Source organism: Hyla sarda, chromosome 2 (genome assembly GCF_029499605.1).
Source record: "Hyla sarda isolate aHylSar1 chromosome 2, aHylSar1.hap1, whole genome shotgun sequence".
NCBI classification, from domain to species: domain Eukaryota; kingdom Metazoa; phylum Chordata; class Amphibia; order Anura; family Hylidae; genus Hyla; species Hyla sarda.
The window spans coordinates 288,543,489-288,566,122 of NC_079190.1; the positions used below are offsets into that span (position 1 = coordinate 288,543,489).

General features: G+C 40.9%; 1 protein-coding gene across 1 annotated transcript in view; it reads right to left on the reverse strand.

The window, feature by feature from the left end:
• Window positions 1–576: 576 nt before the first annotated feature.
• CD164L2 (CD164 molecule like 2) overlaps window positions 577–22,634 on the reverse strand; it is a 59,594-nt gene continuing 37,536 nt past the window's right edge. Inside the window, exons 3-6 of the mRNA XM_056557398.1 lie at window positions 16,209–16,334; window positions 12,200–12,250; window positions 7,738–7,882; window positions 577–4,115 (exon numbers count right to left, since the gene is read on the reverse strand). Of these exons, the coding sequence (XP_056413373.1) occupies window positions 4,097–4,115; window positions 7,738–7,882; window positions 12,200–12,250; window positions 16,209–16,334 (341 nt within the window). The 3' untranslated portion in view covers window positions 577–4,096. The remainder of the gene's footprint in view (window positions 4,116–7,737; window positions 7,883–12,199; window positions 12,251–16,208; window positions 16,335–22,634) is intronic.

Sequence of the window (22,634 nt, forward strand, 5' to 3'; positions counted from 1 at the left end):
TGTAGTGAGTGTGATGCAAAATGCTCCCATCTGATATGGAAATGTAGTAAGATTGAGAAATTTTGGTGCAAGATAGGGAATTATCTGAATAACAAATTGGAAATATCAATGCGAATGGCAATATTGGAGGAATTTATTGAGCAAAGTCCATTGAATGGTTTGTTTTTAAGAATTTTTATGTTAGCAAAACATTTGATTTTAAAGTCATGGTTTGCACCAAATCCCCGTGATTTACAGCACTGGTTAAATCAAATAGAAAGAGTGAAGCAATATGAAAAGTGTTTGGCAATAAAATCAAAAAAGAAAATGAAGCAATTTAATGGGAGTTGGGCACTGTGGTGTAACTTTATGGTTTTTTTTTTTATATTATATATATGGAATATATTTATGTTGTTTTGTACTTGAAAAAAAAAAAGGTTGTAAAAAAAAAGAAAAAAAGAACAGGCACCAGGATAAAACATATTTGCATCCTCTTTTGCTAAGCAGTATTTTGACACAGATATTAATAAAAACCCCAGAAATATAAAAAAAAAACAATACAATACAAAATTAAAGAAAATAGATTCAAACCTTTTATTTATAGAAGTTGAAACACATAAGACATTATGTTTATGGAATGTTTGGGGATAGGAGATGAAACAAACATTAAATAGAAAAGCAAACATACAAGTAGATAGCCAGCTTGTTATGTCATATATCCTAAACTGACTTCTGCTAAGGTAAGGAAATTCATGAGCCATCCTTTCTCAATAACTAATGCCTTGTCATTTAAAATATAATACAACTAAAATGTATCTGTCATGATGTCACACATCAGGAGATCACAAGGTCTTTATGCTCCAAATTGTCTTTTCCATTTTTCATCACATTGTCACACAGCACTCTAGGCAAAGCAGCACTGATATCAACCCCCCCCCCCCCCCAAAAAAAAAAAAAACACACAATACAACATAACTGTATAAGGATTGTCAGCGCTTCCCATACCTCAACATACAGTTACATCATAACATTAAAATGTTACCATATCAAATGAAACAGTGACAGCACTGGGATCACAAAGAGCACTGTCAGAAGCTGGAGTGTGGGAATGGTAGTAAAGATTTGCTCCTATATCACCCACTGTCCCTTCATTGATTACTGGATCCCTACAGTAAACCAGAGATCAACTGTTGGCTGTCCTCTCCTACGCTAGTCCCACTGGCCCCTACAGTAATGCAACAATAAAAAAATTTCAGTCCACTTCTATACTTTTTCTGTTGCACCCAACAGTGACCAAAGTGTCAAAGAAACCTAAAGTATACATGGATGTTAGATGCTCTTTGCTTTTTCCTATGTCTAGGTTCACATCTGCATCAAGGGTTTTGTTCAGGTCCTCTATTGCAGATTCAGTTCAACAGCTGTCCGGTCGCCAACAGGGACGGGGGACCAAGCAGGAACAGCCTGGAATTATGCGTGAGAATGGGGCCACAGGGAAGCCTCACTGTAAATGTAAGTCACCGATCATAATCACTGTAGTGCTGTATTAATAAACATGTATAAGGTAGCCATCCCTTTAAAGCAAATCTGTCAGCTCTAGTTGCTACTAAGAGCTGCAGACACCAGTGGATTGCTGTTAGGGTATAAAAGCAAACTATATCTATTCTGGAGCTGATAGTGGTTGCCAAACGTATTAAATTGCCTTTTTATTTTTCAGCCGACTATCAAGGAGGTGGGGCTAAGTTGCTCAAGAGTCTGGCACAACTTCTCGCTTGCCCTCATTTCCAAGCCCCTTCTTGACTGACATATAGGGCTCTTTACATCAATCAAAGAGGTGCTGGGAAGTAAGAGCAAGCAAGGAGGCATGGCAGGCTCTGGCACCTCAGCAGCTTGGCCCCACCTCCTTGACACTTGGCTGAGAATAAAAAAAGTTGTTTTTTTTCCGTTTGGTAACCATCATCAGCTCCAGGAAAGGTGCAGTTTACTCATACACCATTTAAAGGAAATGTGTTATTAGAAAATGACGTTTTTATGTTACGCTTATTTTCTAAGAATTCTCGGTGATGCATTTTCTAATTTTCCATTTTAGTATTTTTATTTGGGCCAGAAAGCCTCAAAATAAGCTGCCACTTCTTGTTATGAAAATCTAACTTTTTAGCAGTCTCCTCTATATCATCACTGGCAGAGTTACCGTGACACCAGTATATGGATAAGTCTGGATCTGACCATTCACAATAGTCGATGAAAACACTGATGTCTGCACAGGTCACAGAACATGCCTAGAAAACTCTCACAATAAGAGTTAATAGGATCCCATACAGTCTCTTTTCCCTATATACATGGGCTTTGCTAAAAAGGAAATGCTGTAAAAGCAGCTCAGGCAAAACTGCTGCCCCTATAGTGGTTTACTAAAATGAAATAATATTTAAAATCAGAAAATAGAAACAGGATCTAAACTGTAAAAAGAAGTCTAGGTGATTTAAGATACTGAATGTGGGACAAAAAAGGAGAAAATCAAAAATGGTCAATAATGAAAAAAACTAAACAACAGCCTAAATTTACTCATACATGTGTGTAATGTTGTACTGCAACTCTATGGAGCCTCTTTATGCTGCCCCATAATTTTTTTCTTTGTAGTCCTGCTAATGATGTATACTCACAATAGTCCTGGATATTCCCCAACAACTACTCCCTTCCCACCATCCACTGACTGACAGCTTCCTATCTATACTATATATTCAGAGAAAAATATCATCAACCAGTGCCAGTGGAAGGTTTGTGGGGTAAGCAAAGATTTTAGGACACCAGCTGCATGAAACCATATAAGTAATAAACTCTATAGTAAGCTGTTCTCAGACAGGACTGTATTTACAGCTTGTGCTGCCCAGGGCACACAAACTGAATGCACCCTATTGGCTGCTGTCACACAAGGTAGTTTTTTTTTAAACTGCCACCATAGTTTTGGAACCAAAACTAAGAGTGAATCAAAAAGGAATGAGAAATATAAGCGATGGACTTATACTTCATATTCCAGTTGGATCCACTTCTGGCTTTGGCTCCAAAACTGTTGTGTAAGACAGTAGCCTTAGGCTGCCATAAAAACTGCAGTGCAACTACATAAAAAGTCAGCTTGCCATCACTGTGAAGGGTTACTATAACAAAACCATAAAGTTTTTTTTCAGATTCCTTAGAAAGTACCAGAAGGCTTTAGTATGTTAATCCCACATAAAGGGACACATGTCCGATTTGAAAATAAGGCAATGCCAATTTAGGCCAAAACTGTCTGTGACAGCAAGAGATCAATGTTTAGGTTTTGTCTGAGAAGTCGTAAAATGGTTTGGGAGCTTTATAATTTTAGATATTGATAAAGGTCCAGAATGGTGTTTTACTTATCATGCATTACTGGTATATCCAACCCAAATTATTAACTTGTATCCACAGGATAGGGAAAATCAAGCTGATTGACGTGGGCTGACCGCTGGGTCCCCTGTGGATCCCCAGAATGGGGACAAAATTCTCATTGGAATAAATGGTGGCTTTAAGCGCTCCATTTAATGCTGGCCACTCACACATGGTGTGCACCATACTTTCAAGGGACAATTTTGTCCCCATTCTCGGGATCGATGGGGTCCAGCATTCTGTGCCTCACAAATCAGTTTGATCCTATGGATAGGACATACCAACTTGAAATGGGAATAGCCCTATAACACTTACCATACAGCAAATTCTACTGAACATTGTAAAAATGTTCTTGCAAAGCCTGCAGAGCTACAAAAAAAATAATAATCTAATCGATATATGGATCCTTGAGAGAGAAAACCTGTTTACTCTAATTAATTGTTATATACCAAGGATCCATATATTGATAACCGATGACTAGTAGCTCTGGGTGTGGCATGTGGATCCGAAGCAACAAAGGCTCTATTGAAAAGGAACTAAAACTAAAGCTACATTATAGTCACCTTGTGAAGTGATATACTGAAAAATGCAAAAAACAAAAAACACATTTTATAGTAAGCACGTAGTAATACTGTGTCTTCTGCTGTCCACCATATTACCAAAAGGTTTCCTCTCTTGAGTGAGTAAGAAGTGCCCAGATCAGATGATAAGTAAGGATGTCTTATTGAGGAGTTTCCTCCCTGCCAAAACAAGAGAAGACAAGGACATAAGGCATAACTCAGTAATCATATTTTAATAATGTAAAAAAACGTAGAAATGGAAGGTGGCACTCACCAGGTTTAAGGTAGCGAATATTCTTTATTCAATGCAAATACGGTGCAGTGTCATACATAAAATACAGGAAGACAGGGACGCCGGGTGACCCAGCGCGGTCACAGCTGTATCGTGCCTCCACACTACATCGGACCGTCACGTCCACTGGAGGCTCACCTGGTAAATACCTGGTCATTCCTGCAACTCAGTGCTCATGCGTGAATACATATAAGGACAAATACATATTAAAAGAATAAAATAAACAAACTGGGTACAAAACACTGTGGTACATTGATTAATCATATTAAGATACTCAAGTCTAGTTTATCATTTAAACCGTGGTTACTTTGCGCATTAGTGCGCATAATCCAACAAACCTCGGTTTGCAGCAGCGCTCTAGGTCTATCTGAACAGGTATTTAACAGGTGAGCCTCCAGTGGACGTGACGGTCTGATGAAGTGCGGAGGCACCATACAGCTGTGACCACCACTCTGGGTCACCCGGTGTCCCTGTGTTCCTGTATTTTATGTATGACTCTGCACCGTTTTTGCATTGAATAAAAAAGATTTGCTACCTTGAACCTGGTGAGTGCCGCCTTCCATTTCTACACTTCTTGCATCTTGAATATTGTTACTGTCCAGGCTGAGCACCCTGCGTTTGGTACGAATACCTACACCTGGTTCTTATATGCATTATACTTTGGAGTAGTAGCTGTGCCGAAAGCTGTTTCTGCTATACAAGTTTATAATAATGTCAATTTGTTAAATTGTTGATCTTAATAAAAAAAAATCTCCTGTCTGGCACCCCATCAATACTGTCAACTACCGAACAAACTGGTGAATGACACGCCCCTCCATGTAGCTCTATGGGAGACCCTAATGCTGTATCTCTGGTTATATGTATGGCTTTCCCACTCCAGCAGTAACAGCAAGGCAATCCAAGGGTTCCTTCATCACACTACAGACATTTGCTGCAGGATCAATTTAAATTCTGGTGCCAGAAAGTTAAACAGATTTGTAAATTACTTCCCTTTAAATATATTAATCCTTCCAGTACTTATCAACTGCTGTATACTACAGAGGAAGTTCTTTTTTTTAATTTTTATATTCTTTCTGTCTGACCACAGAGGTGTCAGCAGAGAGCACTCTGGTCAGACTGAAACATAATTCAAAAAGAAAAGAACTTCCTGTGGAGCATACAGCAGCTGATAAGTACTGGAAGAATTAAGATTTTTAAATAGAAGTAATTTACAAATCTGTTTAACTTTCTGGCACCAGTTGATTAAAAAAAAAATGTTTCCCACCGGAGTACCCCTTTAAGTTCACAAATGTTACATAACAGTGCTATCTACTGGTCAAACTGTAGAGTAGTGTTTTTTGACAGAAAGTGGAAGGAACTGTCTGGTTCACTTTATTCCAAGCACAGGTCAGGTACATGTGAATCGGGGTCTATAAAAAATCCTAGTCACCTGTCCTGAGGGTTGTTGAGTTGAGATCACACAGAGAGAGAAGGAAAGAAGCTGCACACCTTATCTTAGCCAAGTTCCGCTGCCAGGGTGGCCACAAACAGAACTAGTTGAGGACTAAACTGGAAACTGGATGCCTTTTACCCAAAGCCAGGGATACTCACCTGGATGCACCAGAATGAAGCATCTCAGCAAGGCCAATTCAAGTAGGCCAGTGAGTACTATTTGAGTTTGCTCTAGAGAACCCCACAAGTCATATTCCTTTCTACAATCCAGAGTCTACCAAGCCAGGCTTTACACTAAAATAGGGACCAAGAGAAGTCCTGGGATACACCCGAATGATGAGTCCAAAGCTCCTTAACAACCAAGTATATTTCAAAGTAAAATGTAATTAACTGACACACTGAAGCAGCAATCTCTCCTCTCCGCACACTAGTAGCCTGTGCATTGCCAGCAGCCTGAGAGTTGTTTATTGAACTATTTGCTGTACTGTACCATTTGAAGTTACTTTAAGTAAAATTTGGTTGCACCATCTCCTCGCCTCCCTGTGTTTATTTATTCTGCATCCACAACCACCAAAGGCATCCTGACTTCCATACAGTAAACTAAAATGTTCCCAGAAGATCCCTCTACACTACCACCCAATCCGGGCCCTCCATTGACAAAAGCTTTGCACACCTAGGAGAGATACATGGGACTGCAGCACTACTCTAGCACCAGTGACATAACCACTAGTGACATCTGAGTAGCACTACAGGTCCCAGCATATACCCCCCCCCCCCCTGGGTTGCTCCACACCCTTCTCAAAAAATGTAGCTCTGTCTACTCTACCCCAAGGCAAGGAAATACCTGACTCTGTTACCCCAAGTGTCTGTTTGTAGGACAGCATGGTGGCTCAGTCAATGGCACTGTTCACTTGCAGAGCCAGGGTTCTAGGTTCAAATCTTTCTCTCTCAAAATATATATATTTTTTTTCTTTTTTTTCCAATACAATAGAAAATTATAGGACTCTGTTTTAGAATAAAAGCATGTCAATGGTGTAGTGGTTTAGTGGTTAGTACTGTTGCCTTGTAGCACTGAGGTTTTGAGTTCAAGGGCAAGAGTTTTCTTTATGTAAGTGCATATAGATAAAATGGTGATATGAAGTAGCCTATCCCCTCTACATATTACAGACAAGGGTAGCACTGCATGAAAGAGAACAGTGCTACTTCGCCAGACTGTACTTTCTTTCCTGCATGATCTCCTGCTGTGGTCAAGGCTTCAGGTTTGTGATGGGGGTAAAGGCAAAATTGGGTGGTGCAGTGCTGAGATTTCTTGTTTCAGGGGCAGCACTGCCCTGCCACTTTAGATGTTTACAATACAATATTAATTCCTTTATTTATATGGCACCAACTTATTCCACACTGTTGTAAAGCACTCAAATTGGTCTTTGTCATCAATGGGGCTCACAATCTAAACTGCAAATTGTTTTGGAGTGATGGGATAAAACACAGGAGGACATATAAACTCCTGTTGGCCTTGATGGGATTTTATCACAGGACTCCAACTCTGCAAGGAGACAGTGCTATCTACTAAGCCAACATGCCACCCACAACATAGTTACCAGCCCCTGGTCTCCTCCACATCAAGCTGCCCTTATTGTTGCACTGTTAAGCCACAACTTAATGGGCTGGGCTAAAATACATGTGGAATTCCAGCCAGCATTTTGGAGGGATGCCTGTCCCCACCCATCTGATGACTCATCCTGTGACATCACTGTTACAGGAAGGAACAGGAAGTCAGAGCAAACGTGACATCACAGGAAATAAAGAAATAACAGATAGAGAAGTCATGTGACTCAGCCTGAGAACACAATAAGTGTTGGGGAAAAAAATGAAAATTTGTATAGAACATACAACCAGCAAAAAAGTCAATGCAATCCTAGTTTATTGAAGTCACAGAAAACTCCTTTAAATGAGGGCACAATGTGAGCTAGGTTATCTAAGGCTTCTGGACATAAGTCAGCAGCACAACAAATATTGTCCTGACAGTCTACCATGGACTCTATAAATATTGGTTTGCAGTAATAAAACAAAATGTCTTACATGGTCTGGTAGCCGCTTTCTGGTCCACGTAAGTACCTAAGAGCTATGTATCCAACAGCTTCTAACAGTATCACCAAGACCCCTCCTCCGATGAAACTGCCTGTGTGGAAAACTGGAGGAGACTCTGTGGCTGAGTCAGGAAAATCTAAAGATTGAGAAATACATATATTAACAAAGTGTACTTGTCACCTTACAAAAAACTTTTCACATTTGACTTGGTTGGTCAAGGTCTGGGTGTTCAGACCCCAAAGTTCACTAGAACAAGCAGGGAGAAAAGTGTGCTTTCTTTGCAAGCAACTGAGACAATCCCATTGACTTATATTGTAGGTTTATCTCAGTCATGTGGCACAGAGCTGGGAGAGAACAAGCTTAGCGCACTTTTCTCATAACTCGTTTGTTTTGGTCAGCTGAACAACAATTTTGATATGTTTCTCTGGCATACAAAAAAAGAAAGACAGCTTTAAAAATAAGTAGAAATGTTTTGTTCCATAAGGGGCCACAACATAGCACTTTGCACTTTATGGGTACGTTCACATGTAGGCAGATTTGATGCGCAGGATTTTCTGCTGCAGATTTCAATGTAAACTAAATGACTGAGCACAGCTTCTAATCCTTTTGTTTCTACGACTTATCAAAAGTTTAGTTTTTTAAGTGGTAGTTCCAGGCTTCTTCATAGTGAAGTCACCCTTGCTCTTTAGTGAATGGATAGACTGCATTTTCAGTGATATCACCGCTGATCTCTAGTGAATGGATAGGCTTTATTCTCAGTTATGTCAATGCATATCTCTAGTGAATGGATAGGCTACATTGTCAGAGATGTTTCGCTGCTGTCTAGTGAATGGTTACGTTACATTGTCAGAGAAAACACTGCTGGACACTAGTGAATGGATAAGCTACATTCTCAGTGATGTCACCACTGATCTCTAACAAATGGATAGGCTACATTCTTATAGAAGTCACTGCAGAACACTAGTGAATGAATAGGCTGTATTTTCAGTGATGTTACTGCTGACCTCTAGTGAATGGATTGGATAGGCTACATTTTAACTGATGTAACTGCTGATGTCTAGTGAATGGATTGGATAGGCTACATTATAACTGATGTAACTGCTGATCTCTAGTGAATGGGTTGGATAGGCTACATTCTAACTGATGTAACTGCTGATGTCTAGTGAATGGATTGGATAGGCTACATTCTAAATGATGTAACTGCTGATGTCTAGTGAATGGATTGGATAGGCTACATTCTAACTGATGCAACTGCTGATGTCTAGTGAATGGATTGGATAGGCTACATTCTAACTGATGTAACTGCTGATGTCTAGTGAATGGGTTGGATAGGCTACATTCTAACTGATGTAACTGCTGATGTCTAGTGAATGGATTGGATAGGCTACATTCTAACTGATGCAACTGCTGATCTCTAGTGAATAGATAAACTATATTCTTAGTAATGTCACCACTCATCACTATTAAATGGATAGGCTGTATTCTCAGAAATGTTGATGAGGAACACTAGTGAATGGATAGGCTGTTTTCTGATCTCTAGTGAATAGATAGGCTGCATTCTTAGTGAAGTCACCCTTGCTTTTTAGTGAATGGATAGACTGCATTCTCTGTGATGTCACTGCTTATCTCTAGTGAATGTGGTGAATGGATAGGCTGCATTCACAGTGATGTTACCGCTGATCTCCAGTGAATGGATAGGCTGCATTCTCAGATATGTAACCACGGAACACTAGTGAATGGATAGGCTGTTTTCTGATCTCTAGTGAATAGATAGGCTGCATTCTTAGTGAAGTCACCCTTGCTTTTTAGTGAATGGATAGACTGCATTCTCTGTGATGTCACTGCTTATCTCTAGTGAATGTGGTGAATGTATAGGCTGCATTCTCAGTGATGTCACCGCTGATCTCCAGTGAATGGATAGGCTTCATTCTCAGATATGCAACCATGGAACACTAGTGAATGGATAGGCAGCATTCTGAGTTGTCACCACTGATCACTAGTGAATGGGTAGACTGTATTATCAGTGATGTCATTGCTTATCTCTAGTGAATGGGTAGACTGTATTCTCAGTAATGTCACTGCTAATCTCTAGTGCATAAATAAACTGTATTCTCAGTGATGTCATTGCTGATCTCTAGTGAATGGATAGGTTACATTATCTGTGATGTCATTGCTGATCTCTACTGAATGGATAGGTTACATTCTCAGTGATGTCATTGCTGATCTCTAGTGAATGGATAGGTTACATTCTCAGAGATGTCACTGCTGATCTCTAGTGAATGGATAGGTTACATTCTCAGTGATGTCATTGCTGATCTCTAGTGAATGAATAGGTTACATTCTCAGTGATGTCATTGCTGATCTCTAGTGAATGGATAGGTTACATTCTGAGAGATGTCACTGCTGATCTCTAGTGAAAGGATAGGCTGCATTCTCAGTGATGTAACTGCTGTTGTATAGTGAATGGATAGGCTACATTCTCAGAGATTACACCTTGGAACACTAGTGAATGGATAGGCTGTATGCTCAGTGATATCATGCTTGTCTATAGTAATTTGATAGACTGCATTGTCAGTGATGTCACTGTTGATCTCTAAGTAATGGATAGACTGTATTCTCCGTGATGTCACTGCTGTTGTATAGTAAACTAGTTGAGTATCCGGCGTTGCCCGGTTTTTCCTTCCTAATCCTTGTGGGGGAGGAAAATGAACAAAGGAGGAAGCTTTTGACTTCATATTCCGTCCTCATATATTGTTGTCATATCCCAACCCCATATCCCGTCTTCATATCTCAACCTCATATCCCGTCCTCATATCTCGACCTCATAGCCTAACCTCCTATTCTGTCCTCATATCTCAACCTCATATCCCGTCCTCATATCCCAACCTCCTATCTCGACCTCATATCCCGTTCCTCATATCCCGACCTCCTATTAAGTCCTCCTATCTAGACCTCATATCCTGTCCTCATATTCCATCCTCATATCCCGTCCTCATATCCCAACCTCCTATCTCGACCTCATATCCCGTCCTCATATCCCGACCTCCTATCTCGACCTCATATCTCGTCCTCATATCCCGACCTCCTATTAAGTCCTCCTATCTAGACCTCATATACTGTCCTCATATTCCATCCTCATATCCTGACCTCATATCTCGACCTCCTATCCCATCTTCCTATCTTGTCCTCATATCCCTACCTCATATCCCATCCTCCTATCTCGACCTCCTATCCCGACCTCCTATCCCGTTCTCATATTCCGTCCTCATATTCTGCCCTCATATCTCAACCTCATATCCCATCCACATATCCTGTCCTCCTATCTCGACCTCATTTCTCATCCTCCTATCTCGACCTAATACACAAAGACTTTTGTTGTCTACTACATTTTCAATCGTCATTTGCTCAATTTACACTCAATATTTTTTTAATTACTTATTGTCAATTTACATTTACTTTGTTGGGCATAGACTTTTCTTTTACTTTTGGGCATACATTTCCAGGTACAGATATTAAAAGAAAAGTTAAATGGATAGCTAATTCACTCCATGTCTATTCTTTCGACACCTGGTGCCCCCATCTTTCTTCAATTTTACTAGGCCATATGTCACTTAAGCAGGATGTCTGAAACCATTGTATTGCCTTGACCTCACCCACCATTTAGACAGTCTAACATCAGCCACAACCAAACCATGGTTTGATGCTCATCTGTTCTACTTTGCAGATATTGTAGAACCTGCATCCGCCAAATTTTTCCTTTCTTCACAATATGTGACTGATACAGTGCGATCATTACAGCTACAATGTACCCTCTTTCTATCAACAAATCGTAAGACTAGCCAAATCCCTTTACCATGACATTGTTTTTCTCAAAACCTACCCCTTATGAATATTTTTACAGACAAAACCCCTCCACGTGCGGGCTGATTATGGATTTTTATAAAATGTTAGTCTCTCCTCTGGCGGACATATGTGTCACATATGAATGAAATCAATTCAAGATTTTGATGCACTGGTACCATACACCACAAGTTGCTTCCTCAGTTCTCTCATAGAAGCTGAACATCCTGTAGAAATACTGTGTTTTGGGAGTGTCCATTAATATTCTGCTTTCAGAAAGAAGTGAAGGCTCTTCATGTTAGGGTGCTGGATGCTGGGATTCATCCAGTGATCTTTCTCTTGAATCTCCCACTATTCTGCTGCAGAAGGCTTCCGGCTCCTGTACATTCTTACTGCATCCAAGAGTTTCATAGCTTCTCTCTATTAGTTAAAGCAGTGTGCTACTGTAAAGAGTAACTCCCTTACTAGAAGACTAATGCATCTGGTCCCAGCTAAATGGGACTTTACTATGACAGAATCCAATACCATTCTTGAGACTTAATATTTGTCTTTTGAGCAAAGACATATTATCTCTTAGCTTATAGCTGAGAAAATTACAGACATAGCAACTCACCTTCAGGGGACACCTCCTCTGGCTCTGCTAACCTGTTTTCAGGAAATGATGCTTGAACAAGAAAAACAAGTTAAAAAAAGGTTAGGTAGCCCTATTAGGTCCTTTTAAATCCACGTTTTTATACATCTTTTAGAAACCTTTTATCCCCAAAGCACAAAGGGGTTATTCACATCAGGCCCTAAGCTTCAGGTATACATTACCATCCTCTCAAAATAGGATAAAGATATATGTGGGCTTACCAATGTGGGCCACATGCCGATAAGCTCACGTATAATATGGCATGCTGTGCTTTTTGATATTGTTTACAATATACAATTTACAATAAGACATTTAAATGAAATACCTTTTTATGCTGAAAGTAAATGAGCTGTCAGATGCAAATACAAGGAATGATATATTTCAAACCCTTTGAAACAGAACCTGTCAGGTCCCCAAAGCCTCACAAACAGGCCCCTTGACAGCTGAGGAAAACAGCATTCTGAGGCTATCCCCTTATGCTCTATGTGATGCTAAAGACAGCCAAAAAATAAGATTGAGTGGCACGCAAAGTATGCAATTGACTGCAATTTAGTCACAGAGAGTGAATACAACAAATCCATTCACGCCAACCATGCCCTCCTCACACTGTGTCATACTTTATTGACAGCCGGAAAATGCCCTGACTCCATTCTCCTCCCCTCACCTGGTGTTTGAGGCATCAGGGACCTGACAGGTTATCTTTAATGCTCTCCTTTATGATGATTGTAGAGTTCCAATGTATTCTGCAGTGCTGTACAGACATTGTCACCTTTAACATCAATCCTTGTCCCCATTTGGGCTGACATCTAGCTTCCCTGTTACACATATACACTAACTTGGGATAATTTCATAAGAAGTCAATTAACCTAACAGTATGTTTTGGGAGTGTGAAAGGAAACACAGAGAGAAAACACATGGACATATGGACAACGCACAAACTATATGCAGATGTTGCCTATGGTCAGATTTTAAAGGGAACTACTCAGGATATTTATACTGCTCAGATCGGACAGCGTGTTTTGACAGACCTCCACATGACCTGAAGAAGAGGAGGGTACACTCCTCGAAATGCGTTGTCTGTATGGTTATAAACAATAAATAGTCTTTTAAATACACCGCCACTTAGCTGCATAGCGCTTACAGCAAGTCCCCTTTTCTCCTAGTTCTCCTGCGGAGGTCCGTCGACAGGCTGGTTCTCCGATGATCTTTGATCATCAGCCGGGACGTAGTCCAGCAGCCGTGGATAGTGGCATTTGGCACACTACATATGCGATCACAGGTGTTGAACTCTTTGTTCAACTCCATAAGTAGTGTTGCTCGCGAATATTCGCAATTCGAATATTATTCGCGAATTCGCGAATTTCGCGAATATAGCGCTATATATTCGTAATTACGAATATTCGTTTTTGTTTTTTTTTTCTTCACAGTACACATCACAGTGATCATCCCTCTCTGCTTCCAGGTTGTGTGGTGTAAAGAAGGCTGTAATACTACTGTGTGAGACTGGCGTGCGAAAATTCGCATATGCGAAAAATTAGCTAATTATGCTAATTTTCGTATATGCGAATTTCCACATATGTAAATTTTCGCATACGCGGATTTTCGTATACGCGAAAATAAAACGAGGATATAACGAATATGCGAATATTCGCGAATATATGACGAATATTCGTCCATATATTCGTGAATATTCGCGAATTCGAATATGGCCTATGCCGCTCAACACTATCCATAAGTTGGGCACTTTTTACCTTTACTGCTACCTACCATTTTTCCACTAACCTACTACACCAAGGAGTGCCCATATATGTTCTCTTTTCTCTTTTTTGTTCTTCGATCCATGGACAGGCTCCTTTATATTGCAGCACATAATTTGACACATATTTTGATGCTTTTTGGTCTATGGCTTTACCTAACAAATGTCTACAAATAAACGGGCAAAAAACAACCCAAATACAAAAAAAAAGTCTAAAAACTACTTCATCTAATATTTTCTTTTCTCTTTTTTTTTTCTTTTTTTAATAAGACTTTTTGAGTTGTTGTGGAAACATAGCCTTACAAAAAAAACTGCAGGGCTTTGAGTCACTGGGGCAGTCCCAACTGGATAATCCCCTAGTTAGGTATATGGAGAGATCTCTTAAGAATTAGGAGCAGGGAATTTCCAGTGACTTGTAGCCCTGTTCCTGAAAGGTTATGAAATCATGATTTTTCTAAAATGTCACAGTGTTTAAGAATAAAATATCATTTGTAGAGATAAGGAAGCCTGTCCCTACAACTCCCTTACCAGCTTTTCTTTTTTCATTTGGCACCTTCTTCTCCAACATTCCTTGCCTTAAAGGGGTACTCCACTGGAAAACATTTTCTTTTAAATGAACTGGTGTCAGAAAGTTAAACAGATTTGTAAATAACTTCTGTTGAAAAATCTTAATCCTTTCAGTACTTATCAGCTGCTTTTATGATCCACAGGAAGTTCTTTTCTTTTTGAATTTCCTTTCTGCCTGACCACAGTGCTCTCTGCTGACACCTCTGTCAATTTTAGGAACTGTCCAGAGCAAGAGAGGTTTGCTATGGGGATTTGCTCCTACTATTGGACAGTTCCTAAAATGGACAGATGTGTCAGCAGAGAGCACTGTGATCAGACTGAAAAGAAATTCAAAAAGAATAGAACTCCCTCTGTATTATACAGCAGCTGATAAGTACTAGAAGGATTAAGATTTTTAAATGGAAGTAATTTACAAATCTGTTTAACTTTCTGGCACCGGTTGATTTAAAAAAAAAAATGTTTTCCAATGGAGTACTCCTTTAACCCTTGCAAAGCCACTAGACCGGTTGGCTCCTGCTGGTAGAAGCAGTCTGAACCCGATCAGAGGCCCACTTAAGTTTTGTATTGCTAAGAGGTCCTTGACAAACTATTACCATCTCAGGCTAATAAAAGTGTGACGCTGGTCTTCCTCTCAAATGCCGCAACAAAACAATGTCACTCAGGTCAGTGCAAAGCTGGTACATTGGGTAGCTACTGTGGATCCTTTCAGGAACTTGAATGGATCCCATGAGACCCAGGTTAGGCCTTGGCAACTAACTTGTTATCTGTCTCTCTTGCCCTTGATTACTCCTTATTTCATACATTTTTCACTTCATACTCTATAACTCAGTAGAGACCTTTCAGGGCTTTAATAATGCTTTATTGGAATATTACTTGCCTTGGTACTATATTCTGAACACTAACCAACCCATATGGTGGTGCTAGCTATGAAAAATCTATACCAAACTCAATGGGGGACATTTATCAAAGCATTTAGTAGTTTTTTCTTGCTTAAAATTGTCGCAAAATTGTCGCACATGCGCCTACGCTCTTTTTTCTGAGACTTTTTGCTTTTTAAGTGTCCTAAGCAAAAAATAAAAATCTTACTTACCAAAGCAAAAAGTGATTTTTGCCTTGCAGTGGTCAGAGATTTATCAAGTGCGAAAGTCGCAAAAAAGTCGCATTGCATGAAAAAAGCTACTAAATTTACTCCAGCTCAGACATGGAGCAGAAAAAGCCACTACCACAGAAATTTATCAACAGGCTGAAAGCAGTTGATAAATAAGTTGCACATAAGCAAAAAAATAGTAAGAAAAAAATAACTAAAAAAAGGAATACATAAGCAAACATTGATAAATGTCCCCCAACGTGTCTGTGTGTGTGTTTGTGGAAAATGAGTTACCATACATTACATTGGCATAGCAGTACACAAATACAGCATACAACAGATTTATATCAATCAAACCAAGGGAAGAAAAAAAAAAACAGGAAAAAGATATGTGCACACCAATATATGGGTACAAGAGAGAACTATATCTACACATCTGCCTATATCCACACATTGAATAAATATCTATCTGCATTTATCATGTTTTGCGCTTCATAGTTTTGCCAACATAAATACAAAATAAAGGAATACAAATTAATTTACACACAATAATTAAATGCAACTGATTTCTACGTACGTACTTGATCTGTTTTCCAAAGCATTGCCCCTTTCTTCATTGGGCCTTTCACCTGCACACATAGGACTTCTGTTTAATACTGTACAGAATTCATGGGTATATTCTTTTTTGGAGACACAGCTGCTGTTTTCTAAAAAGAAATAAAAAAAATAGCAGAAAATCAAAAGTCTTAAAGAGAGAATATTGAATTTTTTTTTTGGGAGTGCTCCTACTTTATACTGAGATTCTTCAAGATATCTAAAAGTTTTTCAGATGGGGTTTTTTGTAACCTTTTACAAACTTCTACAGAAACCTATGTATTAAATACTTGTTCCAGTATGTGTGTGGGTGTCATAGAAACTATTAAATTTTTACAGGTGTGGTCTGATTAGACCCTAGGTCTTGCCCAAAGAGGGTGTACAGGTTCTTCCCCTTCTGCCCCAAGGCTTTCAGAGGCTACTAATGGCAAATGTACCTCTTGGTGAGAGAATGTTCACTGCTAGAAATGCCTCTACGATGCAATCAAAGACATTTTGACAGTTGAAAGACTTTGAGAGAGGGTGCATTATTGGACTGAGAGAAGCCACATAGTCATTTTGACAAACTGCTCGCCATCCTAGGCTCTTCTGACCAAGCTATTAAAGATGTTGAAAGCTGTGGTTACGTGAGGGTACACAAACACAGGCGGCAAACATGTTCTGGGCAGACTATAGGTGTTTGAAGTAGTGTCATGAACGAGAAACCTGGAATGCTATGGACTGGTCGGACTTGCCGGCCATGAGCACTTTCTGTCCCCGCTGTCGGCAGGGCTGTGTAGTGCGGGATGAGCCCGCATGCGAGTCTCAGCCCGTCTCAGCCCGTCCTGTGTCCTTGCTCCCTGATGTCTTGCAGCGCCGGCATGTGTGCCTCTGGCCCCTTTGGGCGTGCGCGCGCACTGGAGCTCTGTTTCTTAAAGGGCCAGTACCCTATTAGTCTAAATGTCTGCACCTGTTCCCTGAGCTATAAGTATCTGTTCCTCCCTGTTCCCTGGTCCGGATCTTGGTCATCTGTCTTGGTTGTCTGTCTTAGTCTTTGTTTGTCCTAGCCTGAGTCAAGTCCTGTTCCCGAGTCTGTGTACCTGTTCCTAGTTCTGGCCTGTCCTGTATCTGTGTTCCTGCCTTGTCCTTCTGCCCTGCCAGCCACGTCCTGCCCGCCATGTCCTGCCTGTCTCTATCTGTGCCACGTCACCCTAGTTACCTGTGTGGACGAGTCGTGGACGAGTGCCACCTGCCGCAGCAAGACCATCCCGCTTTGCGGCAGGCTATGGTGAAAACCAGTGGCACCTTAGATCCCGCTCTCTGGCATTGCTCAAGTCCCCATCCACACAGGTCCAGAGAATCCACCACCTGCTGTACTCCTGCCATGATTCCTAACAGTTACCATTAGTAAGATTTTAACCCAGTGTTGCAAGGGAGCTGTGCTAACCCATGAGGAACTGCAACCTCAAATGCATTGTGAGGTTTGGTTTGTAAAATTAGTAATTACTTGGGGGGCTTGAATTCTAAAGCTACCTAATAGGCTTTACAAATGAAATAAGGTGCCCAAAAGCCATTATAGCAAAATCTTCACTTCAAAAGTCAAATGGTTCTCTTTTCACTTATGAGCTCTGCTGTGTGCCCAGGCACCAAACTGTCAGGCAAGTGTCTCAAGTGGGGCTCAATATATTGGATACCAAAATGGCCTATCTCAGAAGAGATTGACATTTTTGCACTGCATATCTGCTGTGAAGTTTTGGGTCAAAATGCTCAGTATACCTATGCCTTAACATGCATATTTTTCTGTGCCCCGTACTGTCAAAACCGTCAAGGTTGCAATAAATCTTAGGAAAAAGAAGCCTGTGAAGTGATTGTAGAATTTGCAATATACTTCCTTGTGTCATCAAGTTCCTCTTGCAACTACTATCACAGCTACCTGATTAAAGTCTTATTGCAAATCTGATATTTCAAGAACGTCAGACATTACAGCTTTAAAGTCCTCTGCTGAAGGTATGTGCAGGTCAAAAGGCTGCAGGAGATGATCCCTTTTGTTCAGACACAGAGTCTGAAGAGCTATGCCAGTCGGATTAATGCTGGGAAGTGATCAGTAAAGAACAAGAAGTCTCAACTTAGTTTTATGTCTAGTGGCCAAAATTAAAATGATAAGATTTCAGGATTATTTTAAAATATACATAATAAGATAATATAAAAAAAATCACCTTAAATTCTTAAAAAAAAAATAAGATTAACATAAACTTTACAGTTCTCTTGTTGAGTTGTTTTGCTATGAGTTCTCTAGGATTCTAACCCCTACAATTTCCCAACTAGAAGTTATTTGTGGATTACAGTTGAAACATTATATTGGTATGAACTGGTATTGGTACCTTTAGGAGTCCTCGTGACCACAAAGTGGCTACCTACCATAGAATTACTCTCTAAAATCTTTGGCTGCTCTCCTACTTGTAGTAACAACAATATTAACAGACATCCTCATTTTCCACAGGTAACTTCCCCTTACAAGTTGCAGCATACTAACTACCTATTCACTGTACACAGGATAAGGTTTTTCTTGTTAGCAAACTTTCCTTCCAGGGACTTCGATTAGGCCAGTTCCATATCCATGCTCAGTCCACATTCTTACAGATCTGTAATCCATATAGTGTGACCCCCTCCCCCCCTCTACTGACTGTCCATTGTAGTCCTGACTCGAGTCTTCTTAGGATTTTGGGATCTTGGTTTTTAAAATTGATGGCCACTTCGCAGTATAGGCCAACAATATGAGCTTGGTGAGGGTCCAGCTCTTGGTACCCCCAACAACCAACTGCTTATCAAGTGCTGCAGACTCTTTATTGTTTACATATGCTCGTATGAACACACACTTTATTTTCATAGTTCTTTTCATGAACACGATGTAGCTGTAGAGATGTTTCGAATGTCAGTTTCAGGGTGAGTAGTAGGCCAACTCACCTTGTTGTGTTGTGCTGTGGCCACAGCACCAACATAGACCGTAAACCAAAACTTGTGCGCAAACCAAGCAGAATGTCAGGATCGGCCTAACTTCTAACCGCAACTAAAAATTTGGCCTTAAGGTTGTTAATGTAGTCACAAGGAAAGACCCACAGGGAAACCTCAGGAGACCAGAAGATCCTCAGGAGCCACATCAAATAGATGGATGTCACAAAATGGTGCTCCAGACCGTAAAGGAAGGTCCAATGTACCATAGACATAGGACCTTCCTTTACAGTCTAGAGCAGTGGTTCTAAACCTTTTTTGCCCGAGTACCCCTTGACAGCCTATTCCCAAAAAACTGTACCCTATATTAGAGACATTTTGTAATGATTATAGTATAATTCATATTCTTCCCTTTCCTCTATAACAGGCCCCCTGATCCTCTCCCTATCTCCCCAGTCCCCCAATTTACAGGTGACGTCTTCTCTAACCAGAGTCTCCCTCCAAAAAGGCAGATATATAATATTGAACAATGCTAGACTCAGTGTGTTCAATGCTGTGCAACAAGCTGACAAGACCATCCTAAGAACAGCTGGAACTCACTCACTCATGGACTGCTATATCATCATGCTGTAAGAACTTCATCTTTTGTTTTCTGAACTTGCCTTGCAAAACTCTTTTATATATTGTTATACCTGTATGTCATTTGTTCCTGTATTTTTATATATTTAGCACTGTGATACCTTTTATCAGATTAAATGTTTTATTAATCAGCTCCGGTCTTTGATCTCTAAATATATGAGCTCACCTTTCTGAAGGCAGCTCTGATAAAACACGTTTATCTAAGGGTTAATTTGGTGACTTGCTGGGACTAGTAGTGGATACCCAGAGGTCTGGCGGCATTAACCCTTGCACTATCACACTCTCTCTAATGTCTTGGCTGGACCGATAGGGTGTGATCGTGACACACCTAATGTGGGGGAACATACTGCCAGCTTAATGTGGGGGACTATATTGCACCTAATGTGGGGGAAAATACTGCAAGCCTAATGTGGCAGACTATATTGCACCTAATGTGGGGGAATGTACTGCCAGCTTAATGTGGGGGACTATATTGCACCTAATGTGGGGGAACATACTGCCAGCCTAATGTGGCAGACTATATTGCACCTAATGTGGGGGAACATTCTGCCAGCCTAATGTGGCAGACTATATTGCACCTAATGTGGGGGAACATACTGCCAGTCTAATGTGGGGGAATATATTGCACCTAATGTGGGGGAACATACTGCCAGATTAATGTGGGGGACTATATTGCACCTAATGTGGGGGAACATACTGCCAGCCTAATGTGAGGGAACACTGCCTGCCTAATGTGAGGGAACACTACCTGCATAATGTGGGGGAACTCTGTCTGCCTAATGTGGGGGGAACACTGCCTGCCTAATGTGGGGGAACACTGCCAATCTAATGTGGGGGAACACTGTCAACCTAATGTGGGGGAACACTGCCTGCCCAATGTGGGGGAACACTGCCTGCCTAATGTGGGGGGAACACTGTCTGCCTAATGTGGGGGAACACTGCCTGCCTAATGTGGGGGAACACTGTCAACCTAATGTGGGGGAACACTGTCAACCTAATGTGGGGGAACACTGCGTGCCTAATGTGGGGGGAACACTGCCTGCCTAATGTGGAGGAACACTGCCTGCCTAATGTGGGGGAACACTGCCTGCCTAATGTGGGGGAACTCTGTCTGCCTAATGTGGGGGAACACTGTCTGCCTAATGTGGGGGGAACACTGCTTGCCTAATGTGGGGGAACACTGCCTGCCTAATGTGGGGGAACACTGCCTACCTAATGTGGGGGAACACTGTCTGCCTAATGTGGGGGAACTCTGCCTAATGTGGGGGAACACTGTCTGCCTATTGTGGGGGGAACACTGCCTGCCTAATGTGGGGGAACACTGCCAACCTAATGTGGGGGAACACTGTCAACCTAATGTGGGGAAACACTGCCTGCCCAATGTGGGGGAACACTACCTGCCTAATGTGGGGGAATACTGCCTGCCTAATGTGGAGGAACACTGCCTGCCTAATGTGGGGGAACACTGTCTGCCTAATGTGGGGGGAACACTGCTTGTCTAATGTGGGGGAACACTGCCTGCCTAATGTGGAGGAACACTGCCTGCCTGATGTGGGGGAACACTGCCTGCCTAATGTGGGGGAACACTGCCTGCCTAATGTGGGGGAACACTGCCTACCTAATGTGGGGGAACTCTGTCTGCCTAATGTGGGGGAACTCTGCTTGCCTAAAGTGGGGGAACACTGCCATTGTTGCGAAAAGGACATGAGAGTGGCACTTGCCAAGGTAAAGCCGCGCATTTCTGAACTGGTCTCTGAAAGACAACAGCAGAAATCACACTGATTTGCAGTAAGTATTCATTATGTTTTTGTGTGAAAATCATGTTTTCATGGTTTTGTTCTTAATGGTTTTGTTCATTTTGTGCACCTATGTATAAATATATACTTAAATATATACCTCTTATGTTTTGAATTTGAAAAAATCACATTTTATTTTTCCAATTAAGAGGGGTTCGGTGAATGCGCATATGAAACTGGTGGGGTTCAGTACCTCCAACAAAGTTAAGAACTGCTCATATAGAGTTATAGGCCACCATACTTTCCCGCTTTGGTGTTCTACTGCTCCTCTTGTCTGGAGACCTATTGCTATGGCTCATAGCAGTAGGTACCGGTTTTCAGGGGCAGTGGAGCAACAAAGCTGATGGTAGTTACTGCCCACAGCAGCCCAGTGCCCACGCTTCCCCTTTGCTGTCCTCCTGCTCTGCTACTCAGTGCAGTGATGTCAGCCTACCATTTCTTTCAAAGTGGTTCAGACCAGTAACCAGTGGATGTGGCTGCCATTAGTGATTTTTTTTTTTCAAGTAACCCCTGGAGAACTGCTAAGTACCCTGGGGGTACTTGTACCCCAGATTGAGAACCACTGGTCTAGAGGGACATTTTATGACATGCATCTATTCGCTGAGGCTCCAGGGGATGCTCTGGTCTCCTGAGGTTTCCACATGGGTCTATCCTTGTATGTTTTGATAACTTTACATTTATAATTTACACAGAAATCTGTCCCCTAGAAAGCAATTAGTGAGAGGGAATATGATGTATATTGATGTATATATATTTTTATTATACAAAATTAGACATGATTTGTTTCATACCACTGGGAGAATAGCACAATATTAATGGTTATTGTTGTTGTTTATTACTAAACAAATGCTAAATGGAATGCATATTAATGCATTTGTATATGTTTAAAAATATGGACAAGAGTCTTGGAATAGAGGGGAGTCTTAAGGAAAGCAGCAAGACAAAACCAGTTGGTGTCATGAAGTCTCTTTTATAAAGATTTTGATGTTGTAATATGCTCTTTGTTGAATTTTATTTAATAAGATGGAATTGTCACAGGATTCATTATAG